The sequence below is a fragment of the Pristiophorus japonicus genome, chromosome 16, assembly GCF_044704955.1.
Source record: "Pristiophorus japonicus isolate sPriJap1 chromosome 16, sPriJap1.hap1, whole genome shotgun sequence".
NCBI classification, from domain to species: Eukaryota; Metazoa; Chordata; class Chondrichthyes; family Pristiophoridae; genus Pristiophorus; species Pristiophorus japonicus.
The window spans coordinates 59,167,117-59,192,576 of NC_091992.1; the positions used below are offsets into that span (position 1 = coordinate 59,167,117).

The 25,460-nt window shown below is 47.0% G+C and overlaps 1 protein-coding gene across 3 annotated transcripts in view; it reads right to left on the reverse strand.

Moving 5' to 3' along the window:
- The window catches only part of LOC139227055 (linker for activation of T-cells family member 2-like), a 127,833-nt gene that overhangs the window by 40,785 nt on the left and 61,588 nt on the right, over window positions 1-25,460 (reverse strand). For all 3 annotated transcript variants that reach the window (XM_070858136.1, XM_070858134.1, XM_070858135.1), the window contains 2 exons: window positions 6,356-6,401; window positions 4,921-4,964 (listed from right to left, as the gene is read on the reverse strand). In XM_070858136.1, coding sequence (XP_070714237.1) covers window positions 4,921-4,964; window positions 6,356-6,401 — 90 coding nt within the window. The remainder of the gene's footprint in view (window positions 1-4,920; window positions 4,965-6,355; window positions 6,402-25,460) is intronic.

The following is a 25,460-nucleotide window of genomic DNA, read 5'->3' on the forward strand; positions in this document are numbered from 1 at the left end:
GTCAATGCAGATGCACCGCGAGCTAAAGGATGCATTCGCGAGGATCCCGCCGAGCGAGGTTGCACTCGCGTTGAATGTGGCGGAGGCCGGCTCACCCTTGGCATTTGCAATTCGGGGGCCCATTCTTGGTCGACTGCAATGGATGCTGGATGCCACAAGTGACCATGGGGTCCAAGACATGATGGTGCGGGCCATGGCTGATGTGGCAGTAGCCATTGAGCGGCAGACCGAGATCAAGCAACACCTGCATTCTGCCATGTCGTCAGTGCATGGTGGCATCAATGCGCTGTCTGCTCTGTTACAGGGTCAAATTGATGTCATGCAAGCTGTGACTGCTCCATCGTGCCTGAGGCCCCATCAGTCCAACGGGGAGGTAACGGTGCCGAAGTAGGCCAGCAATCTGCGCTCCACCAGATTGCTCCGAATGCTGAGGCTCCGCCCTGGGGGAGTGGCAGGCCGTCAGTCGAGATGAAACATGATGTCCTCTCTCAGGAGGACATCATTCAGTCTCCCAACACTGCCATTCCACCTTTGCACCTGTGTCTGCACCCCAACCATCCCACACTGCTGCCGCCCATTCTCAGGCAGGGGAATCAGGAGCCGAGCCATCCAGGCCCGGAGCTGGTCCAGGGCGTCGTGCTACGCCATCTGTCCTGTGTTCCTCACACATACAGCAGGCCTCAAGCGACCTTGCTGCAGGCACTGAGGACCCATTGAGGAGGAGCAGCAGGCGAGGGAGGGGGGTGAGGCAGAGGGGTGGGAGATGTCTTCACAAGACCCACTGATTAAAGGCCCCTGGGCAGTCTGTGGAAAAGGTCTAAATGTTATTCATCTGTTGTATTATTTGAAGCGCCAGGTGCCCCATTTTGTTTTCTTTGAGGGGGGTGGGTTTTTGGGGTTGTTTGAGGGATGTGTTTGCAATAAAATGTAACGTTGAACCTTTCCTTCAGGCTCTGGTGTATGACTGTTGACTTGAATCAGAGAGGTGGCATTAATGTGCCACTCATTATTAACTGCATCCCTCAGCACACTCCATTTAAGCGAAGCGCTCCCTTATCATAGGCAGTCCCTCGGAATCGAGGAAGACTTGCTTCCACTCCTGAAGTGAGTTCTTTGGTGGTGAACAGTCCAATACGAGAGCCACAGACTCTGTCACAGGTGGGACAGATAGTCATTGAGGGAAGGGGTGGGTGGGACAGGTTTGCCACACGCTCCTTCCGCTGTCTGCGCTTGACTTCTGCATGCTCTTGGCGTTGGGACTCGAGGTGCTCAGCGCCCTCCCGGATGTACTTCCTCCACTTAGGGCAGTCTTGGGCAAGGACAGACGCACCAACATCAGCGTCCTCATTCAGGCTAACATCCCCAGCATTGAAGCACTGACCACACTCGATCAGCTCCGTTGGGCAGGCTCCCTTGTGAGCCGCCGCCAAATAGCCCTGCCGCCAACAACATTGGCACGCTGCCTCCTCCATGGCTACTGCTGGTCCTCGTCGTCTTGCTGGACATTCGGGGCCTCGCCAGGTTCCTCCTCTTCCTCCACCTCCTCCCCCTCCTGACGTGGGCATGCGATCCCCACTGGCAAGGCCTGAGCCCTCATGATGGCCAAGTTGTGCAGCATGCAACACACCACAATGAATAGTGAGACCTACTGAGGGGAGTATTGAAGGCTGCCTCCGGAGCGGTCCAGGCATCGGAATCGCTGCTTCAGCACCCCTATTGTCTGCTCTATGATGTTGCAGGTGGTGGCATGGCTCTCGGCTCTGTGGTGGGGTTGTGGGGCCATTAGCCAGGTGGCCATATCCCTTGTCCCCGAGCAGCCAGCCTTGACCTTGCCGTTGGGGCTGAAACAATCAAGGCACAGTGCTCTCCCGCAGGGTAAACGCATCATGTGCGCTTCCAGGATAGCGAGCATTGACTGCGAGGATGCGCTGTGTGTGGTCGCATACCAGCTGCATATTCAGGGAGTGGTATCCCTTTCTGTTTTTGAAGACCTCTGCATTCTGGAATGGTGCTCGCAAGGCCATGTCTGTGCAGTCAATTGTTCCTTGGACTCTCGGGAAGCCCGCTATCCTGGCAAACCCTTATGCGCGCTCATCCTGTTTCACGCTGGTCATCGGGAAGATAATGAAGTCCATCCTACAGCTGCAGAGAGCTTGTGTGAAGTCGCGGATGCAGCGATGTGCTGTGAATTGTGAGACGCTGCCTTTGTCCCCTGATGCAGCCTGGAAGGAGCCGGAGGCATAGAAGGTGAGTGCCACCGTGACCTTCACTGTGACGGGCAGCGCAGTCCTGGTGCCGATTTGATGCTGTAGGTCTGCCTGCAGGAGATGGCATATCTCTGCAATGACCTCCTTGCGGAAGCACAGTCTTCTGGCACACTGCTCCTCGGACAGGTCCAGGTATGAACGTTGCCGCCGGTGAAGCCATGGGGGTAAACCCTCCTGCCCCAATGTCTAGGGATTCTCCTTCTTCGGCATGGCCAACAGCCCTTTTCTCTTCACGACACCTTGCTAGAGCATGTAGAATGCGACGCTGGTGAACTAGTAATGTCCCCATTAAAGTTTTAGAAATAAGTTTCTCTCAACCTGCACTGTTATGTCTGTCTGCGCTGCAAACTGGGAGGCTCACGCACCATGCTGTGTGTAAACATTGCACTAACTATGACCTCCGAGGGAAGCACTTCATCATCCCTTTAAATAGCTGCCAGTTAACGACTCTGCAAGCCTGGACCCGCTGTTTTTCCAGACGTTGCTCATGGCGGCCATTAAATGAGGCGGCCGCAACTAATTTACTGACCGTGGCGCAAGCGTGGGCGATGCACCAGGAATACGTCATGATCGGAGCGATTGTCAGCAACCAGGCGCTATTGGTTTGTGCCCCAAGTGAGCCTCTAATGAATTTTCGGTCGAGCGCTAAATGCTGTGCACCCAGTCGGTAACCTCTTACGTTCCCACTAACGCCCCCCTCTGGCCGCTAACTGAGGCGTTAGGCAACCGAAAACCCAGCCCAAAAAGATTAACATGAAACAGAAAAATGAAGCTTATGATAAATGTAAGCTTCATAATATGAGTAGAGAACCAAGCTGAATATAGAAAGTACAGAGGAGATCTAAAAAAGGGAATAAGAGGAGCAAAGAGAGAGAGCATGAGAGGGAAGCTAAAAGTCTTTTATAAGCATATAAATAGTCAAAGGAAGGTTGGGGCCAATTAGGGACCAAAAAGATATTTTTGTGAAGGCAGAGGGCATGGCTGAGGTACAAAGTAAGTATTTTGCATCGGTCTCCACTAAAGAAAAGGATGCTACCAATGTAGCAGTAAAGGAGGAGGCAGTAGCGATATTGTACAGGATAAAAATAGATAAGAGGAGGCACTTAAAAGATTGGCAGTCCTCGAAGTAGAAAAGTCACCCGGTCCAAGTGGGATACATCCTAGGTTACTGAGGGAAGCAAGGGTGGAAATTGCAGAGGCTCTGGCCACAATCTTCCAATCCTCCTTGGATATGGGGATGGTGCCAGAGGACTGGAAATCTTGCACCCCTGTTTGAATGGGAGAGGGATAAACCCAACAACTACAGGCCAGTCGGGTGGTGGGGAAACCTATAGGGGCAATAACCCGGAACAAAATTAATTGGCATTTGGAAAAATATGGGTTAATAAATGAAAGAATGCATGGATTTGTTAAAGGCAAAATGTGTTTAACTAAGTTTATTGAGATCTTTGATAAAGTAAATGAGAGGGTGGATGGTAGTGCGGTTAATGTTGTATACATGGACGTTCAAAAGGCCTTTGACAAAGCATCATATAATAGACTTGTTAGCAAAATTAAAGCCCAGGGGATTAAAGGGGCAGTGGCTGTGTGGTTATGAAATTGGCTAAGAGACAGAAAGCAGAGAGTGTGGTGAACGGGTGTTTTTCAGACCTTATGGAAGTACAGTGGTGTCCCCAGGGGTCGGTATTCGAACCACTGCTCTTTCTGATCTATATTAATGACCTGGATTTGGGTGTACAGGACATCATTTCAAAGTTTGCAGATGACACAAAACTCGGAAATATAGTAAACAGTGAGGAGGATAGTCGCAGACTTCAGGAGGAAACAGACAGACTGGTGAAATGGGCAGGCACGTGGCAGATACAATTTAACACAGAGAAGCATGTAGTGATACATTTTGATAGGAAGAATGAGGAGAGGCAATATGAAATAAATGATAAATTTTAAAGCAGTAAAAGAGAAACCTGGGAGTGTGGGTACACAAATCTTTGAAAGCAGCAGGACGAGTTGAGAGGGCTGTTAAAAAAGCACATGGGATCCTGGGCTTTATTAGTAGAGGCACAGAGTACAAAAGCAAGGAAGTTATGCTAAACCTTTCTATATCACTGGTTCAACCTCAGCTGGAGTATTGTGTCCAATTCTGGGCACCGCACTGTAGGAAAGATTTCAAGAGCTTGGAGAGGATGCAGAGGAGATTTACCAGAATGGTACCAGGGATGAAAGACTTCAGTTATGTGGGAGACTGGAGAAGCTGGGGTTGTGCTCCTTAGAGTAGAAAAGGTTAAGAGTAGATTTGATAGAGGTGTGTAAAGTCATGAGGGGTTTAGCCAGAGGCTAAAGGAGGATTTTTTTTCTCAGTGAGATGTTATGATCTGGAATGCGCTGCCTGAAAGGGCAGGGGAAGCAGATTCAATAGTAACTTTCAAAAGGGAATTGAATAAATATTTGAATGGGAAACATTAGCAGGGCTGTGGGGAAAGAGCAGGAGAGTGGGACTATTTGAATAGCTCTTTCAAAGAGCCTGCACAGGCACGAAGGGCCGAATGGCCGCCTTGTGCTGTATTAGTTTATGATTTACCTGTACATTAATATATTTCATTTACCCATATATTGATATTTCTCATTTATCTGTATATTAATATTTCACATTTACCTGTATATGATCTCACTACTTCAAATCGTTTCTTGTCTTCATTCCTAAAAAGAGTAGAAGTTAAATTGGCTGAAAACTGAACATTTCTTTCCGGTCTTGTGGCTGAATTCTCATGTTTGACACTCAGGAATCCAATCTCTGTTACAAGAGTATGAGGAAGTAGCACAAATATCAACAGACAGATAACACCTTCATCCTCAACTCCGAGGCACTGCCTAGGAGAAGAAGACCTTCATTCCCGATTGCTGGGATAATGAAGCAGTCCATGCCTGCACACAGCAAGACATGCATAACGTCCAGGCTGGGGTGGATCCGTGACAAGCAACAGGTGAACCGCACAATGCCAGGCCATCTCCAACAAGGTGGAGCCCAACCACTCCCCTTGACATTCAATGGCATTACCATCACTGAGTCCCCCACAATCAAAAGGTTATTAACATTTTAGAATCATAAAACTTTCTTTGTATTCTACACAGCAGTACTGTGAAAAAAAGGAAGAGACTTATATTGATGTAGCACTTTATCACATCCCTGAAGTGTCAAATTCAGACAGAGTGCACCTTATCAATCCCTTACTGATCAATATTGTGTGAAATTCAGACACAGCACTCCATGGAGCCAAAATTGCCCCTTTCTGTAAGGCCGGTGAAAGCAGCGGCCACGGGTCAGTGTGGACTGATCGCTGAAATGCCGCGGAGGGGCCACCATTTTGGATATTGCCCTCCTTCAGTTTTGGAGCGGTGTCCGGGACTGCTCCGCCCGTTTTCCCGCCGCGTCGTGCACGCGCCGACCCCTTACTGACCGCCACCGGCCCTCTTTCTGAAATTGCCCCGCGGAAAATTGTCCCTTTCCGGAATTGCGACACCGGTGCCCCCGACAGCTTTTTCTGTGGCTGAGTGGCATGGCCGCCATTAAAGGGGAGGCGGCACTGCCAGTGACTGCATGTTATTTTTTTATTGTCAGCCGACTGTCAGGTTGGGCCGACAGTTATGGCCGTGGGCTCGGCTGGACCGCCAACAGGCAGCTCCGGCACCCCCTCTTGGGTGCCAGATCACTGGCCCAGCCAATACACTCCCTGGTGGCCCAGTGTTTGCCATTAAAGTGGCTGCAGAGTTCGCAGCAGCCTTCCCCTTTAACTGAAGGTGAGGGACGTTATGACGCGCCAGCGCGATGACTTGGAGCGTCGGCCACTCCGACCCAACCGCACTTCTGCCCCGCTCCAAAAAGAACCCACCAAGACCTGAATTTCTCCAGATTGTCTGCCCCGTTTTGGGCGGAGGGCAATCTCAGCCCCCATATCAATCACTGATTCATCATCAACATTGTGACAATTTCAGAGTGCCCCATATCAATCATGCAGACACTTGATGCTCATGTAATGCCCAACACATAAAAGAACATTGCAGTGTTGAACTGTAATCCGACTTTTACTTACAAATGAACACTTTGGCCTTTTCTCCTGGTCTCTTCTCGGATTATAGCTGTGGATGTAGAAAGAAGATCCGTTAGCTCATCAAGCCATGGTCCACTTCTTAATTTTTTGCTCTCTCCCTTTTCCACCAGATTTCTTCTTCTCCGGGTCCCTGACTGCGACTCACTCGAGGGATAAGGTTCCAGGAACATCAGCACCTCAAGGGTAATAATCTCTGGATTATTGCCCGAGCCATGTGCAAATTGGCATAGAAACAGACAGATCAGGAGAACATTTGGCTAATGGGCTGGTGTGGGAAAGAGGAGATCCTTTTCATGGGACATTTTCACCAGTACTGGGACAGGGAGGAGATGTACCGATGGGTCGGGTTCCACCTGAACTGGTATAGGTCGAGTATCCCAGTGGAATGGGTAAATAGGGAGGTGGCAAAGGCTTTAAACTAGTAAGACGGGGTGGGGGGGGGGCGCGGAGTACAGGTTGGGGGTGGGGGGATTCAGGGTACAGGTGGGAGTAGTTATTTACCAGAAGTGAAACAAGCCTAATTATAAACAAAACAGTAAAGGAGAGGAGGACATTGATGGTCAGGAAATAAGGTTTGACCAGGAGTCTAAAATGATGGTTAAAAAATGAAGTGCGAGGAACTGCTATTAAAAATGAGTTAAACTCACTGTACAACAATGAACACAGTGTCCGTAATAAAACAGGGGAACTGGAGGCAATAATACATGACGAAGAACCAGACCAGGATTACTGAGACATGGCTACAAAATATTGTACAGGCACATTGATAAATAAATAAATAAAGGGAAGTTGGGATGGGAATAGGGCCACTAAGGGACGGGCAGGATAAAATCACAGGCACGATGGTGAAATGGGAAAAATATTAAGTAATTATTCTGTTTCAGTGTTTACCAGGGAGGTTGATCAGGTGGACATGACATTAGAAGATGAGATTAGAAATTATATAACTGCATTTAAAATAAAGAGGAAAAATATTCGATAAATTAATCAAGGTCAATGATGATAAAACCCCATGTCCGCTGGGTTGCTTCCGCGCATTTTAAAAGAATCTAGGGAAGCGATAGCAGAAGCATGTGGTTATTGATTCATTCAGTGCTTGGGCCTTAGCTATTTGCAATCTATATTAATGACTTAGATGAAGGGACCGATACCAAGCTAGGTGGGAAATAAGCTGTGAGGTGAACGTAAGGAGTCTGCAAAGGGATATAGACAGGTTGATTGAGTGGGCAATAAGGTGGCAGATGGAGTATAATGTTGGCAAACGTGAGGTTATTCACTTTGGTAGGAAGAATAGAAAAACAGAATATTTTTAAATGGTGAAAAACTATTAAATGTTGGTATTTAAGAGAGATTAGGTGTCCTAGTACAGGAAACACATAAAGTTAGCATGCAGGTTAGCAATTAGAAGGCAAATAGCCTTTATTACTAGAAGGTTGGAGTATAAGAGTAAGGAAGTCTTGCTACAATTGTACAGGGATACCTGGAGTACTGTGCACAGTTTTGGTCTCCTTATCTAAGGAAGGATATACTTGCCTTGGAGGCGGTGCAACAAAGGTTCATTAGATTGATTCCTGGGATGCGAGGGTTTAGAAAAATCAGAGGGGATCTCATTGAAATATATAAGATTCTGAGGGGGATTGACAGGGTAGATGCTGAGAGGTTGTTTCCCCTGGTTGGAGAGTCTAGAACCAGGGGTCACAGTCTCAGGATAAGACTGAGATGAGGAGGAATTTCTTCACTCAGAGGGTTGTAAACATTTGGAATTCTCTGCCCCAAAGTGCTGTGGATGCTCAGTTGTTGAGTATATTTAAGGCAGGGATGGATGGATTTTTGGACTTCAGAGGAATCAAGGGATATAGGGATAGGGCTGGAAAGTGGAGTTGAGGTCGAAGATCAGCTTATTAAATGGCGGAGCAGGCTCAAGGAACCCAATGACCTAATCCTCCTCCTAGTCCTTATTAGAAAAGGGTGTAGTGCCAGAGGACTAGCGGATAACGTAATACCAATATATAAGAAGGGAGATAGACTATGTCCAGGGAACTATAGACCAATCAGCTTAACATCGGTAATAGGAAAGATAATGGAATCTCTACTAAAGGAGATAATTGAAAAACATTTGAAAACCAAAAACATATTGGGCCGTAAATTGCGGCCTCTCCGGGTGCGTACAATGTGCGTACGATGTGTGTACAATGTGTGTATGCGCCCAAAGAGGCCCTGAGGGTTCCGGGTTCAGGCGTGCACTACGTATGCGCCTAAATCCGGAACTTACAATCTGTCAAAAGTATGAATGCAAAAGTAAAGGGCCTCCATGGGCGGAGAGTTGGGTTATTTGCCCAAATTCTGCTCAACAAATGTCCTTTAAACTGTTATGCCTGGTAAAAGCAGGCATAAGGTCTGTTTTTACCAGCGTAAGAGTTTTAAAAGACAGAAAAAGTATATGCTTTGACTAAGTTTTATATTAAAAACCCTGTTCATTAAAGGTAAGTTTATTTTTAACACTATTAAAACATATAAAAAAACATTTCAAAAAAATAATTTTTGTCTAAAAGATTTAATTTAATTCAATAAGGAAGGTGTTTTAAAAAAAAATTATGTCAAGTGTTTTCTTTGTTTTTGGGGTATTCCCATTCACAGTAATGGCAGCTCCGTACAACAAGACTGTGGAGTTAAAACAAATCGGGGGCGTGGCCTATCAAAATTAACTTTGTTGACAAGTCTTGTGGACGAGACTATTTTCCGAACAAAGCCACAGCTTTGCGCACGCAGCGTTCCTGGGTGGTGTGACATCATATGCTGCCCAGGACTCTGCCAGTTGAAACCGCAATTCTCCGTGTGCGCAGGGACCGCGGGTTGGTACGCGTCGTATTCGGTGGTCGGAGACTTGTGTCCGCGGAAAGCCTCCCACCGCAATCTTTGGCCCAATAATGAATAGTCAGCATGGATTTCAAAAGGGAAAGTCTTGCTTGGCCAACCTTATTGAAATTTTTGAGTTGTTAACAGAGAGGGTAGACAAGGGTAATGCACTAGATGTAATTTATCTAGATTTCCAAAAGGCCTTCAATAAGGTGTCACACAATAGGCTAATGAATAAGCTCAGAGCATGTGGAGTCAGGGGACAACGAATAGCTATCTTGTTGCAACAAGACAAAGCAGAGAAGAGGGCTAAAGGGTCACTATTCAGAAGGGGCAAAAGGGGGAAAAGTCGGGTGCCACAAGGATCAGTGCTGGGACCACTGTTGTTTACAATTTATATTAACAACTTAGACTTTGGAATCAAAAACACAATTTCTAAATTTGCAGACGACACCAAACTGGGGGGATAGTCAATACTGAGGAGGACACAAACAAATTGCAAGACATTAATAAACTTGCAAAATGGACATTAAATTGGCAAATGAATTTCAACACAGATAAGTGTGAGGTATTACATTTTGGTAAGAAAAATAGAGAGGTCACATATTACTTGGAAATAAGAATCTAAATGAGGTATGGGAGCAAAAGGATCAGGTAGTACAAATACACAAATCACTGAACGTAGCGACACAGGTTAACAAGGCCATACAAAGGCAAACCAAGCACTAGGGTTTGAAAAGTGGAGAAGTTATACGAAACTTCTATTGAACCTCGGTTAGACCACTTGGAGTACTGCGTACAGTGCTGGTCGCCATATTATAAAAAGGATATCGAGGCACTGGAGAGGGTGCAGAGAAGATTTACAAGGATGATGCCATTACTGTGAGGGTACAGCTATCCAGAAAGGCTGAGGCTGAAAAGAGAAGACTGAGGGGTGACCTAATAGAAGTCCTTAAAGTTATGAAAGATTTCGATACAGAGAAAATGTTTCCACTTGTGGGGAAGAGCAAAACTAGAGGCCATCGATATAAGATCGTCACCAAGAAATCCAGCAGAGAATCCAGAAGAAAATTCTTTACCCAGAGAGTGGTGAGAATGTGAAACTCGCAGCCACAGGGAGTGGTTGAAGCGAATAGTATCGATGCATTTAAGGGGAGGCTAGATAAGCGTATGAGGGAGAAGGGAATCGAGGGTTATGCTAATAGAGTTAGATGAGGAAAGATGGGAGGAGGCTCGAGCAAATGCTAGCATGGACTGGTTGGGCTGAATGGCCTGTTTTTGCGCTGTATATTCTATGTAATTCCATGTAGGTTCCTCCTGAGACTAGCCATAGCCAGTCCCAGCAACCCTTAGTACAGTCACAGCGACTCTTTGCTGTCCCAGGAGAGTCGAGCCAACTCAACAAATTTTTGTCACAATTTTGTTGAAAGTGCAGCGGGAGCAGCTCCAAGGAAATTGCGGGACAATGTTGTTCCGGGGCTGATTTCTACTATCGACGCAGTGACCAGAGCATGGCTCAATTTCAAATTCAGTTGGAGGGTGAGAATGTTGGTTCTCAAACCAATGTCCTAAGCTTAAACAAAGGAGACTACAAAGGTATGAGGGCAGAGTTGGCTAAAGTGGACTGGGAAAATAGATTCAAGTGTGGGACAGCTGATGAGCAGTGACAGACATTTAAGGAGATATTTCATAACTCGCAACAAAAATATATTCCAATGAGAAGGAAAGACTGTCAGAGAAGGGATAACCATCCGTGGCTAACTAAGGAAATAAGGGATGGTATCAAATTGAAAACAAGGGCATACAAAATCGCTCATGGGGCCTCTGATCTGTGTGGCAATGGTAACACTCCGCATTATCCGCTTCACCCACACCCGGTGTGGACCTCAGGCTCCGAACAACAACTTCCGGCTCCGGCGTGGGAGGCCAGAGGATTGGGAAACTTAAAAGCCAGCAAAGAACGACTAAAAAAAATAAGAGAGGGAAGATAGATTATAAAAGCAAACTAGCACGAAATATAAAAACAAATAGTAAGAGTTTCTACAGGTACATAAAAAGGAAAAGAGTAGCTAAAGTAAATGTTGGTCCCTTCGAGGATGAGACTGAGGAATTAATAATGGGGAACAGGGAAACGGCAGAGACTTTGAACAAATATTTTGTATCGGTCTTCACGGTAGAGGACACTAAAAACATCCCAATAGGGGATAATCAAGGGGCTATAGGGAGGAATGATACAATCACTATCACTAAAGAAGTAGTACTCGGTAAAATAATGGGACTAAAGGCGGACAAGTCCCCTGGACCTGATGGTTTGCATCCTAGGGTCTTAAAAGAAGTGGTTGCAGAGATTTGGTTGTAATCTACCAAAATTCCCTGGATTCTGGGGAGGTACCAGCGGATTCAAAAACCGCAAATGTAACGACCCTATTTAAAAAAAGAGGCAGACAGAAAACAGGAAACTTTCGACCGGTTAGCCTAACATCTGTCACTGGGAAACTGCTGGAGTAAATTATTAAGGAAGCAAGAGCAGGACATTTGGAAAAGTATAATTCAATCAAGCAGAGTCAACATGGTTTTATGAAAGGGAAATCATGTTGACAAATTTGCTGGAGTTCTTTGAGGATGAAACGAGCAGGGTGGATAAGGGAGAACCAGTGGATGTGATGTATTTGTATTTCCAGAAGGCATTCGATAAGGTTCCACATGAAAGGTTACTGCACAAGATAAAAGTTCACGTGGTTGGGGGTAATATATTAGCATGGATAGAGGATTGGCTAACTAACAGAAAACAGAGAATTGGGATAAATAGGTCATTTTCCGGTTGGCAAACAGTAACTAGTGGGGTGCCGCAGGGATCGGTGCTGGGGCCTCAACTATTTACAGTCTATATTAATGACTTGGATGAAGGAACCGAGTGTAACGTTACCAAGTTTGCTGATGATACAAAGATGGCTGGGAGAGCAAATTGTGAGGACACAAGAAATCTGCAAAGGGATATAGACAGGCTAAGTGAGTGGGCAAAAATTTGGCAGATGGAGTATAATGTGGGAAAATGTGTGGTTATCTATTTTGGCAGAAATAATAGAAAAGCAAATTATAATTTAAATGGAGGAAAATTGCAAAGTGCTGCAGTACAGAGGGACCTGGGGGTCCTTGTGCATGAAACACAAAAAATTAGTATGCAGGTACACAAGTAATCAGGAAGGTTAATGGAATGTTGGCCTTTATTGCAAGGGGGCTAGAGTATAAAAGCAGAAAAGTCCTGCTACAACTGTACAGAGTATTGTACACCTAAAGTACTGCATACAGTTTTGGTCTCCGTATTTAAAGAATGATATACTTGCATTGGAGGCTGTTCAGAAAAGGTTCACTAGATTAATTCCGGAGTTGAGGGGGTTGACTTATGAAGATAGGTTGAGTAGGTTGGGCCAATACTCATTGGAGTTCAGAAGAATGAGAGGTGATCTTATCAAAACGTATAAGATTTGGGGTCTCGACAAGGTGGATGCAGAGAGGATATTTCCACTCATAGGGGAAACTAAAACTTGGGGACATAGTCTCAGAATAAGGGGCCGCCCATTTAAAACTGAGATGAGGAGGAATTTCTTCTCTCAGAGGGTTGTAAATCTGTGGAATTCTCTGCCCCAGAGAGCTGTGGAGGCTGGGTCATTGAATATATTTAAGGCGGAGATAGACAGATATTTGAGCGAGAAGGGAGTGAAGGGTTAGGGAAGTGGAGCTGAGTCCATGATCAGATCAGCCATGATCTTATTGAATGGTGGAGCAGGCTCAAGGGGTCAAATGGAGCAGGCTCAAGGGGTCAAATGGACTACTCCTGCTCCTATTTCTTATGTTCTTATGTAAACTGGCATTTGCAGGTGGGCTACCCGTTATACATCCTGCCCAACTGTGGGGACAAGGGTTCGCACCACCTGGGTAGCTCGCTATTCTTTCTGGGCTGTCTGTCAGACCAGCACACGATGAGTTAAAATTTACCACAGCTCTTTGCTGAACATGGCTTGTAAATTGGTTAAGGTGATTTTAAAGTAAATATATCTCCACAGATCAGGTCTGGGATCAGGTCACTTGTGCTTATGGTAATAAAATGAATGGGAGGTTTATGATGGTAATTAGGTCGCTTGTGTTAATGGAAGTGCATGTTTTTTGGTTTTATGCTGTTATTCTGTTGTTAGCTGTGTGTATCTTTGATGTACCATGATTTATTGGTGGTATGAATGGAATGTAGAGACCGAAGGTGAAAGTTGGTATTAGCGATGTGAGCAAACGACTGCCCAGCAGCTCATACTGGAATTGTAAAAAGTGTAATGTCGCAGCAGCCCGCTCTCATACTGGAATGGAAATACCTGTGCACTAATACTGGTATTGTGGATGATATGAGGTTTCTATAATGTCCCGATCCTGCATTGCTACAACGGAGTCTGCGTGTGTTCTGGCGTTTAAAGCAACGAACCAAAAAAGAACAAGAATGCAGCCCAACATGTTGGTGACCCCGACGTGATTTCAAATTTCATTGAGCCGAAGTTGCTCCGCTGTGATTTTATCAAATTTCGTTACAGTTAGAGTTGGTTTGAGGAAGTGTTTCCCACACATCACTGCACTTGGGGATGGCTAACAAGGCAAGGGAATACACATTAAATGGTAGGGCACTGAGAAGTGTAGAGGAACAGAGGGACCTTGGAGTGCAGATCCACAGATCCCTGAAGGTAGCAGGCCAGATAGATAAGGTGGTTAAGGCGGCATATGGAATACTTGCCTTTATTAGTCGAGGCATGGAATACAAAAGCAGGAAAGTTATGTTTGAACTGTATAAATCACTAGTTAGGCCACAGCTAGAGTACTGCGTGCAGCTCTGGTCACCACATTACAAGAAAGGTGTGATTGCACTAGAGAGGATGCAGAGGAGATTTACGAGGATGTTGCCAGGACTGGAGAATTTTAGCTAAGAGGAAAGAGTGGATCGACTGGGGTTGTTTTCTTTGAAACAGAGGAGGCTGAGGGGAGACTTTATTGAGGTGTATAAAATTATGAGAGGCCTAGATATAGTGGATAGAAAGGGCCCATTTCCCTTAGCAGAGGGGTCAACAACCAGGGGGCATAGATTTAAAGTATTGGTAGAAGGATTAGAGGGGATTTGAGGAGAACTTTTTTCATCCAGAAGGTGGTGGGGGTCTTCCTAAAAGGGTGGTAGCGGCAGAAACCCTCACCACATTTAAAAAGTACTTCGATATGCACTCGAACGCCACAACCACAGGGCTAAGGACAAAGAGCTGGAAAGTGGGATTAGGCTGGATAGCTCTTCTTTGGCCGGCATGGACACGATGGGCTGAATGGCCTCCTTGTGTGCCGCAAATTTCTATGATTCTATGACATTAGTTTGAGGGGTGAGTATTCTCTTAGTTGTTGTGACTTAAAGAGATCTTTAATGCAATGGGAACAGGGGGGCCCGAAAGGATTGGACAGGTAACAATGACAGGAGGATGGAGAGAGACACAGCAGCCTTTGGTGGAGAGTGTCTGGTTAAAAAAGATGAAAGGGTTAAAAAGTGATAAAAAAAGAGAACGGTTTTAGTGTTATAATGTCTGATGCTGGGGATTCAGAAGTTCGAAGACAAGGCTGAGGCGAGAGAGAGAGAAATCTCAGAACTCACAGAGCAGTGAGCAGTAGCCAGGAAAGATGTAGAAAACGGGTGATTCCAGGCGCTCAGACTGTTCTGACGCTGGATCAGCATCTGGCGAATGAACAAAATGAGAAAGGAATATCGAAGCTGCAGCAGATGGCAGTATAGGTTTGCCCAGCGGAGACAGAAACCAATGAAGCTTGGTGGTGTTTGGAGGATTCTCCAAGTCCAAGAGTTGAACATGCCCATCGTTCGCTTCTGCACCCCCTTTGCCTTCTCTGACTTCGGAGCTTCGAACCCGTGTGGTTGGCATGGCGACGTGAGGTGGAGCAGTTAGACGCCTCTTCGGCTCCTCAGATGCTTCGCACCCCGCAACATTACACACGACCTTCCGGTAATGCGGAGAGTGGGGGAAGCACATTTGGGCGGACAAGGCGAGAGCACGAACATGATTCCACCGCTCCCGATGGGGCGTGCGAAGGATACGCTACCTTTAGTGGTTTTGGGGATTCCCGGTATGAGCGAGGAGGGGGAAAGTTACAGGACATGAGAGCTATCCTTGGTGAAGTGGGACCGGCACCGCTTCAAGATCTTAATGCCCATGAATTTGCGGTCCCTACGGGCGTGTATGAGATGCGTATGCGTCCGTTGGAGCCCCGCAAGTTCTGGGTTTAGAAATTCGAAGTGCATGCGCCTAAACCCAGAACTTGCGATCTGTTTAGAATCCTCTTAACAGATCGCACGCATCCAGAAGTAAAGGACCTCCATGGGCGGGGAGTTGGGCTATTTGCCCAGAGAATGCCCTTGAAATTCTTACGACTGATAAAAATAGGAGTAGGGCCTGCTATTAACAGCGTAAGACTTTTAAAGGACAGAAAAATAAAAAACATTTCAATAATTTGAACATTTAAAATCCTGTAAGTTTATTTTAGACTCTTTAAAATATGTAAATTTATTTTTCAAAAATTAAATTATTGTTTTAAATAATTAATTAAATTCCATTTTGATTAATTTTAAATATGGGATGTCTTTAAAAAAAATGTATTATAAGTGTGTGTGTTTTTGGGGGTATTCCCATTCATACTTATGGTGATTCCAATCATCGCCAGTAGGAATGGGAATAGCCCTACATGGATTGGTTGGGCTGGCCCATGTGATCCCAGGGATGAGTATGAAGCGCTTACGTCCCTGGGATATGTGGGCCTCCACGCAGGCCTTTGAGTAGATGCCCGGGATCGCAAGTCTCCGAACCTTCCAGACCACCAGGTAAGTTTGTAGATATTTTCCAGGTGGGAGGCATCTGCCTGCAGGAAGCCTACGACCGCAATTTCTGGGCCAATAAATTTGCCCAATGCTGGTGTAATATTCTGGGATGGTGGCAGTCAAGGGAACATATCAGAGAATCAGAGGGTTCACACGATTCTATGAGCGTTAGGGAATCACCAGGCAAAGGTAGTAGGTTTTGAAACGTACCCCAGGTCCCTGCTCGGTAGAATAGTTGCGATCTTCTGTACTCACTCAGGGTCACAGTTGATAAAGCGTCTTGCATTATTACCAGGGGAAGAACCCAGGGAAATTGAGTTTTGCAAAAGCTTGGGAACAAATTGGATTGATATCCGTTATTATAGGGACGATCCCCCGTAGAGAACCTGTTGATTCTTTTACCCCACTCAGTGGTGCTGGACGAAGATGCCTGGGGCAGGGACCAGAGTTTTGATAAATGGTTGGCGAGGGTGGAAAGGTTGGATCAGAGAACTGCAGGTATCACGTCATGGAAGTGAGACGGGGGTGACAGTGATGGAAGGCGGAAGGGCCCGAGTGGATAAATCCAGGGAGGGGTCACATTAAGGGAGCGGGACAGGGCAGAACCTGGGTTCCGACCCATCAGTTGATAGAGGACAGGGATAGACTGGCTAAAGGAGAGAAGTGAACAGAAAAACCGGCAATCGGGAAGGAGGCCGTACCTCAGCCACACACGTCATTTCTTTAGGACCCTTGCTCCAAGAAAGGGGTGGCCGTCCCCTTATCGAGGCATGTGTGGACGGGCAGTGGGAAATATCTTCCAGCGACACAGGCGAACCAGGCGAACGAAGGTTGAGGTGGCCCAGGACCACTCCCCAGAGAAAGTACCCCATCACCCCAGACGCGCAAGGAGCAATTACTGAGAAACTGATGCAGAAACAGTTAGAAATAGAAGGTTGCTCAGAAGCACTTAAAGTTTCTGTAGGAATGGGCTGTCTCAGAGCTGATGACATGTTCAACAACAACAACCTGTATTTATATAGCACCTTTAATGTAGTAAAATGTTCCAAGGTGCTTCACAGCATGGTTATAAGACAAAACAAATAACTGTGACACCGAGCCACATAAGCAGAAATTACGGCAGGTGACCAAAAGCTTGGTCAAAGAGGTAGGTTTTAAGGAGCGTCTTAAAGGGGGAAAGTGAAGCAGAGAGGTGAAGAGGAGGTGGAATAACACACCACGTCACTGCAGGTCTCACCCGCAGGCACCCGCTCAGACACTGGCACTACGTGGTCTTTAGAGGCTGGTGTAGTAGTGGGATCTGCACAGGGCGAGGCACCGGGCACGAGGGGGCTGCAGCAAGGCCGGGGGAAAGGGTATCTCAGGGGCCAGCTCCCCGGAGGGTGAGTTCACGCGTGAGTTCTGCTGCACAGGACTAGATGAGGACCTCGATGGGGAGGTGTTTAGAAGAAGGGTGATGGGCAGCACACGGAGATGATGGGTGCAATGGCAAGGGTGCCCGAGAGCCTCTCGGCAATGGTAAGGAGCGTGGAGGAGTCCACCTCCAACATTGCACAGCCCTCTGCACACACCATGGAGCCCATTGTTGCCAGTCTGCAAAGGATGGTGGACTCCCAGTGAGACCGTGGTCACCCAGACCTGATGCCGCCTGTGATGGGCGATCTGGCAGCTTCCATTGCAGCACAGGCAGAAGCGACACAACGTCTTGGTGCTGTAAGGCAGTTTATGTTTGGTGGCATCCAATCTCAGACTGCTCTCGTGCAGTCTCAGCTTGATGCCACGCAAGCTCTGACTGCTGCCATCGTGGCTGGGTCTACCACCATCGACCGGGGCTTTCACGGTGTCGCAGCAGGCCAGCAATCTGTGCTGCAACAGACTGGTGGGGATGCTGAGGTGCTGCCCTGGGGCAGTGGCAGTCGAGCAGGAATCTGCTGTCCTCTCTCAGGATGACAGCATTCCTGCTCCCACCATTGCCACTCCACCATTGCCCATGTCACTGCCTGTCATCCAGCCGGCCCAGACGCCTGCTGCCCATGTTTGACGTGGTGCAGTCTACAGCCGGACCTTCCACGCCCAGCGCTGGTCGAGGGCGTCCTGCAGGTCCATCTGACCTCTCCCACACGGACACTCAGCAGCCTTCCAGCAGCCTTGCTCAGCCACTGGGCCAACACTTCACAGGAGCACTAGGGTAGGCAAAGGCACAGTAACAAGCGGCACGCTCACTGACGTTATAATCTGCCTGCCACTGAAGTCCCCGGCGCTAACTCGTACTGGCGGCACTTGGGGGCGGACGTACTTGGCGTGTGTCGCTGGATTCGCCTAACTGCAGCTCTACTGCCTCTGCGGCCCGTTACCGCTCCGTCCAGGCGCGAACAGGAGACCCTAACCATCTGCACTTTTCCCCCAAAGTTATTAAATGCAAATACATTTTTTTGAACTATTGGTCAGGTTGGCACCAGAAAATGACCATAAATGCTGCCAGATTGTCATAAAAACTCCACTACATGGTCTGGGCCTACACGAGATGGTCGACTCTCTAAGGCAACTAAAGATGGATATTAAATGTGGCCTTACCAGTATCGCCCACATCTGCAAGAATAAAAAGAATAGTCTATGTACTTGGTCCAGAAAGACAAATAAACTTCAAAAAAAGACTGCGAGATAAAAATGAGACTACCTCCAGAATTTCTCACAGTGTGAATCACAGACACGTCGAGAGTTTCATATCGCACACACATTAAAAAATAATGAGCCTTAGCGGAAAAAATGAGACTTGTTTATTTGCCTCATCGCCACCGTTTTGGTCAAAATTTCAAAGAAGGTAAAAATGACCTTTTGGAGAAAGATTAGTCATCCTATTTATTTTCTCTGCTCTGTCCTGAGGCCTATTCAGGTGTGAATTCTGTTCGTTTTTCACAGGCTGCCATTTAAATTATTGAACTTATAACAGCTAGCCTATAACCATAACAGCTGGCCTATAATAGCTATAAAACAGTTGGCCCATAACAGCTGACTTATAACAGTTATAAAAGCTAGTCTATAACAGCTGGCCCATAACAGCTGACCTATAACAGTTATAAAAGCTAGTCTATAACAGCTGGCCTATAACAGCTGGCCTATAACAACTATAAAACAGCTGGCCTATAACAGCTAGCCTATAACAGCTATAAAACAGCGGGCCTATAACAACGGGCCTATAACGGCTGACCTATAACAGCTACAAACAGCTGGCCTATAATAGCTATAAAACAGCTGGCCGATAACAGCTATAAAACAGCTGTCCTATAACAGTTACAAACAGCTGGCCTATAACAGCTATAAAACAACTGGCCTACAACAGCTGGCCTATAACAGCTACAAACAGCTGGCCTATAACAGCTATAAAACAGCTGGCCTATAACAGCTACAAACAGCTGGCCTATAACAGCTAGCCTACAACAGCTGGCCTCTAACAGCTATAAAACAGCTGGCATATACCAGCTGGCCTTTAACACCTATAAAACAGCTGGTTGATAACAGCTGGCCTGTAACAGCTGGCCTATAATGGCTATAAAACAGCTGTCCTATAACAGCTGGCCTACAACAGCTATAAACAGCTGGCTGATAACATCTGGGTAACAGCTGGCCTGTAACAGCTGGCCTATAACGGCTATAAAACAGCTGGCCTATAACAGCTGGCCTATAACGGCTATAAAACAGCTGGCCTGTAACAGCTGGCCTATAACGGCTATAAAACAGCTGGCCTATAACAGCTATAAAACAGCTGGCCTATAACAGCTGGCCTATAACAGTTATAAAACAGCTGGCCTATAACAGCTATACAACAGCTGGCCTATAACGGCTATAAAACAGCTGGCCTATAACAGCTGGCAGTACAGGCTGTGAGCACACAGCTCACCGGCACTCTTTACAATAGCTGTTGAATTCAAAATTGCCACTAGCCAAAGCTCATGCCAAGTGCACAAGTAGCTTTGCGATGACCAGCTGATAATTGCCTGCACCTTTCGTCAGGTTAAATGGGGCAGAATACCAGCACTTCAAAACACTGCAGATTAAAATTAAAGTTTCATGGTATAACCCTTCTGTCAGCATAAAACAGGAGTACACTCTGATTTATCATAGAACCATAGAGGTTACAACACAGAAAGCCATTGAATTTGTGTTGGCTCTTCGCAAGAGCAATCCAAACTAATCCTATCTCCCACTTTCTCACTATAGCCCTATATCTTCCTCTGCTTCAAATAATTATTCTGTTTTCCTTAAAAGATACAACCACTTCCTGTGGCAAAGAATTTCATGCACCAACAATTCTCTGCATGAAGAGAGTGCTCCTAACCTCTCCCCCCACTAGGATGAGCAATGCCACAGTTGATCTGCTAGTAAAGAGGTTATACCTGCATGCTATTCCTGTTCATCACATTCCAAGTGCCACGCTCCTTGTGCCATACTACATCTATCATAATTATAGGAAAATTTTGGCTATACAATAATTGGCACAATTGGCAAATTTCTTCCATCTGACTTAATAGTAAGCAAATTTATTTATTTTAGCTTTTCAATGAACAACACCAAATAAAACCATGTTTTACCCTTTCATTATTTTAGAATGAACAATGGTTTGTAGCACCCCACACCCCCAGCCCCATGTGCTCCCCTCATTGCCTTTTCCCAGGTCACATTACTCCCCGTTTTCCACTCAAATCACCCTCCACCCAATATGAACTCAAACCTGTAACTCTCCTCATTCTGCCCCCAACCCTCAGCCTTTGCCCACTCCAACCTACACCAGTGCCAAGTCCCCCAAAAGTTGGGATTCATCCTGCGTAAAGTACTTGGCATTTCCAGTAACGATCCTTCCGCTGCTTCCATTCCATTCAACCACTGTCCATCAGACTCCTCCCATTTAAGGTTCACAAGGTAGGCCTCTGGGTTTCATGCTGTCCAAGTGTCCAATCCATGAGTTGGCAGCACCATGAGCAAACAATGAACTCGCTGATGTGATGGGCTCCCTCCTTCCCTCAAAGTATATTCAACACACAACTGGGCAGTGTGGCGGTCCCAACCAGCGAGAGACCATCAGCGGCAGGTCGGGGCCATAAAAGGAGCGGCGAAAGGCAGTCACGGGCAGCCTGGAGGCATACCACGGCAAGGTACAGCGCGAGCTGGTGCAGGAGGGCGATGGCAGCAAAGAGGGATGTCGTCCAGGTCGGTGATTGGAGCGTGGGCAGATACAGCAGGAGCGGCGAGAGAATGTAGAGGGGCGTTATCGGGGCCCAGGAGAGGCAAGGGCCAAGGGGCTGCACGGGCCAGCCCACACTGCGATATGTGTGTGCACTAGGTCCGTGCAGCAGAGCTGATCTCCAGTCGTCTTGGTTAACCTTTGCCACTGGACCAAGACCTAGCTCTGTCAAGCCCGTGTAGTGACTGGTGTGCAACGGCCACCACACGCTAAAAAAATCCACGCACAGGCATCTTCCCCCCCTTCAGGATATAATTCGGGATCTGGAATATTAGGTCCTTCATTGAAACACCTGTGAACTCATCCTTTTTTGGCGTGGAAGCAAGTCATCCTCGATACGAGGGACCGCCTATGATGATGATGGTGATTTTCAATCATGAACTATTTTGTTCCATTAAATATCTCATTTTTGAATGAGTATCCTGGTTGGCTCCCAGACAGGGTAGCCTGTGTTAGAAAAGGTCTCCAGCTACTTTTTACTGAGTCACGGCTGACTCTCAAAACCACTCATAGGGTTTTACGGCTCAGGTAACCACTGCTGCTACACTTCTAAACCTGTCAATGGTTTTGAGCGTCAGCTATGGTTCATTCGGTCGCACTCTTGCTTCCGAGTCAGAAGGTTGTGGGTTCATAGTCCCACTCCATGGGACTTGGGGCTGGAAATTGCCCTCCGCCCCGTTTGGATAATAAGAATTATTCTAATTATGATCGTCTGGCTGGAGTCAGAGGGAAGAGCCAGAAGATTGGCCTCTTTAACTCTGACACCGCTTTAGGGCAGTATCGGGGCGGGTTCAGGTCGGGAGCACGATGTCAGCGCGATGCGGACATACCGCGTCCCGCTGAAGTGTTGCAGCGCCGCTTCCCTTCACTTAAAGGGGAGGGACGCTGCGAGGCCAACATGGAGCCGACTGGGCCACCAGGGAGGGGTTCGGCCGGGCGCAAGAGGGAGTACCATGCTGTCTGTTGGGGGCCCGGCCGAACCAATGGCTGATAATTAAAACAAAATGATGGCCGCAATGGTGCGCCCTCCCCATTAAGATCAGCCGCCCAGCCACTGGCAGCATCCTGCCTCGCGAAGCTGTCGGGGCCACTGATCATCGCGGCCGCGGATTTCCCCCGCCGGGCGTTAAGGGGTCGGTGTGCTGGGCGGTAAGTGTAATAAATATAGCTCCATCCAGTGGACTACTGGGGCATTGCAGCCATTGCTATAAAGAGGGAACAGGTCACCTGACTGCCTTCCTGAAGTTATCAGCCATCTTACAGCCTGTGTGTTTGTGAGGTCGTACCGAAAACATAGAATTAGCGATGAAGGATAGGATAATTGGATAACAAAGCTGCAATTTTTGTTGCTGGATGATCCAGCCAACTGACAGAGTGACTTTGAGAGCTTCTCTGTTTTGATTAACAGCTAAAAATCCAAGGTAAATTACAAGCAGACTTGGCTGAACTGCCAGAGTCCAGATGGCCGCACCTATGGGAATAATAGGGCGCTTGGGGGAGTTTGAACGCGACTGTGAAAGTTTCACAGCACATGTGGAGCAGCTAGAAATGTTTATCACTGCAAATACTATCATCAAAGTCCCGATGATGAAAACCAGAACCAGATGGTGTTGGAAAGAAACCAAGCTATTTTCTTAACTGAAGCAGGGCCTGAGGTGTATGAAACCCTGAAAAATGTGCTTGTGCCTGTCAAGCCAAAGGACACATCACTTAAGCAGATTCTAACTTAGAACAGCACTACAGTCTTGAGCCCCCGGAAATTGCTGAAAGTTATCGTTTTGGAATACGAGATCAGTTAACCAACGAAAGTATCAGTGAGTATATTGTAGCATTAAAAAAGCTATCCACTGTAATTTCGGAAACTTTCAGGACCAAGCATTGTGTGACCGCTTTGTTTGTGGGATGAAAAATGATGCGATCAGAAGCAAGTTATTGACAACTTCTAACTTGACTTTTGATTTAGCTTGTCAGACAGCTATGTCAATGGACATGGCCGACCAATATTCCCGAGAATTTTGTACCATTTCCAGTCGTCAGACAACCGGGGTGAATCGCCTGCAGGTTAAAAGTAAAAGGCAGTTGGGCCCCAAGGTCTCAGCAACTTGTGAGGGTAACAGAGCATTGAAGTCATGTTATCAGTGCCTGGGACAACACATTGTTCAAAGTTGTCCATATGTGAAGGCAGAGTGTTTCTTCTACAGGAAAACTGGGCATCTTGCGACGGCATGCCGCCTGAAGAGTAAACCAACTTTCAAAGCTGTAAGTAGAAATCCCTAGAGACTACATCAACACGGGTGCATCCGTGAGTGTAGTACCGGAATCGCTATATCTCGACAAATTGTGTGATTTCCCATTGGAGAAATCCAAGATAGAGAGCTGTGAGGCTACTTGGGAGAGAACATTCCTGTGATAGGTCGTATCACCGTACCGGTGAAATACAAGGATCAATTTCAGAGCTTGCCTCTATTAGTAATGGCAGGAGACAAGCCTGCCTTACTAGGAAGAAATTGGTTGGGATCACTGAAGCTGGATTGGAGTGAGATTTTGTGTGTTGAAACGAGATTTGCATCAAAGGATGATGTCATCGAGAAGTATCCGAAGGCGTTCTGTGAAACAGACAGTCCGATCCAAGTCTTCAAGGCAAGTGTCAGGGTACAGAAGGACACTAGCCCAGTTTACTGCAAGCCATGTCCCGTATCATATGTACTCAAGGAGAGAGTTGAGCAAGAACTCAAAAGACTAGAGACTGAGAACATTATCTCTAAGATAGATCTATGTAATTGGGCAACACCCATTGTTGTTGTCCGATGGTAAGGTAAGTTATGTCTGATGATTGTTTGTTAGAATTACTTCTTCATTAAGGAGGGAGAAGTGTAATATATATAGCTCCACCCAGTGGACAACTGGGGCATTGCAGCCATTGCTGTTTACAACAATAAAGAGGGAGCAAGTCACCTGACTGGTTCCTGATGTTATCAGCCATCTTGGAGCCTGTATGTTTGTGAGGTCGTACCGAAAACGTAACAGTAAGGGGTCGGTGTGCAGGGCGGTAAGGGATCATTGTGCCGGGCAGTAAGGGGTCATTGTTCCGGGCAGTAAGGGATCATTGTGCCAGACAGTAAGGGGTCATTGTGCCGGGCAGTAAGGGGTCATTGTGCCGGGTGGTAAGGGATCATTGTGCCGGGCAGTAAGGGGTCATTGTGCCGGGCAGTAAGGGATCATTGTGCCGGACAGTAAGGGGTCATTGTGCCGGGCAGTAAGGGGTCATTGTGCCGGGTGGTAAGGGGTCATTGTGCCGGGCGGTAAGGGATCATTGTGCCGGGCAGTAAGGGGTCATTGTGCTGGGCAGTAAGGGGTCATTGTGCCGGGCAGTAAGGGGTCATTGTGCCGGGCGGTGAGGGGTCGGTGTGCCGGGTGGGGCGGAAACACGGGGCGCACCGGAAACCCGATCCCACCGCCCCTGGCTTGGGGGCAATTACAGACATATCGGCCCCACTGCTTGCTCCTGGGTGGAATGGCCTTACCGCCCCATTACCAACTATTAGAGGCAGTAACGGGTCTTAAAGTAGGGGGCAATTTCCCCCCCCTGATCACAAATATCTCAGCCGACCCTCCAGTGCAGTGCTGAGGGAGCACTGCACTGTCGGAGGTGCCATCTTTCAGGTGAGACGTTAAACCGAGGCCCCGTCTGCTGTCTCGGGTGGACGTAAAAGATCCCACGGCACTATTTGAAGAAGAGCAGGGTGTCCTGCCCAATATCTATCACTAAATCAGATTATCCAGTCATTATTTTATTGCTGTACGTGGGAACTTGCTGTGCACAAATTGGTTGCTGCATTTTCCTACAGTGCAACAGTGACTACATTTCATTAGCAGCAAAGTGCCTTGGCATGTCCTGAGGTTGTGTAAATCAAAGTCTTGCTTTCCTTTTATTACAACATGATAGATTTTATCATAAAGCAGTGGCATGTTCAAATACTCATGGTCATTGCATCACCTTCCTCAACCACATTCCTCAAGCCTCCACTCTGCATCACTTCTCCTATTAATAATCGAGCTGACTTTATCCATCACAAAGTATGGAATGGAAT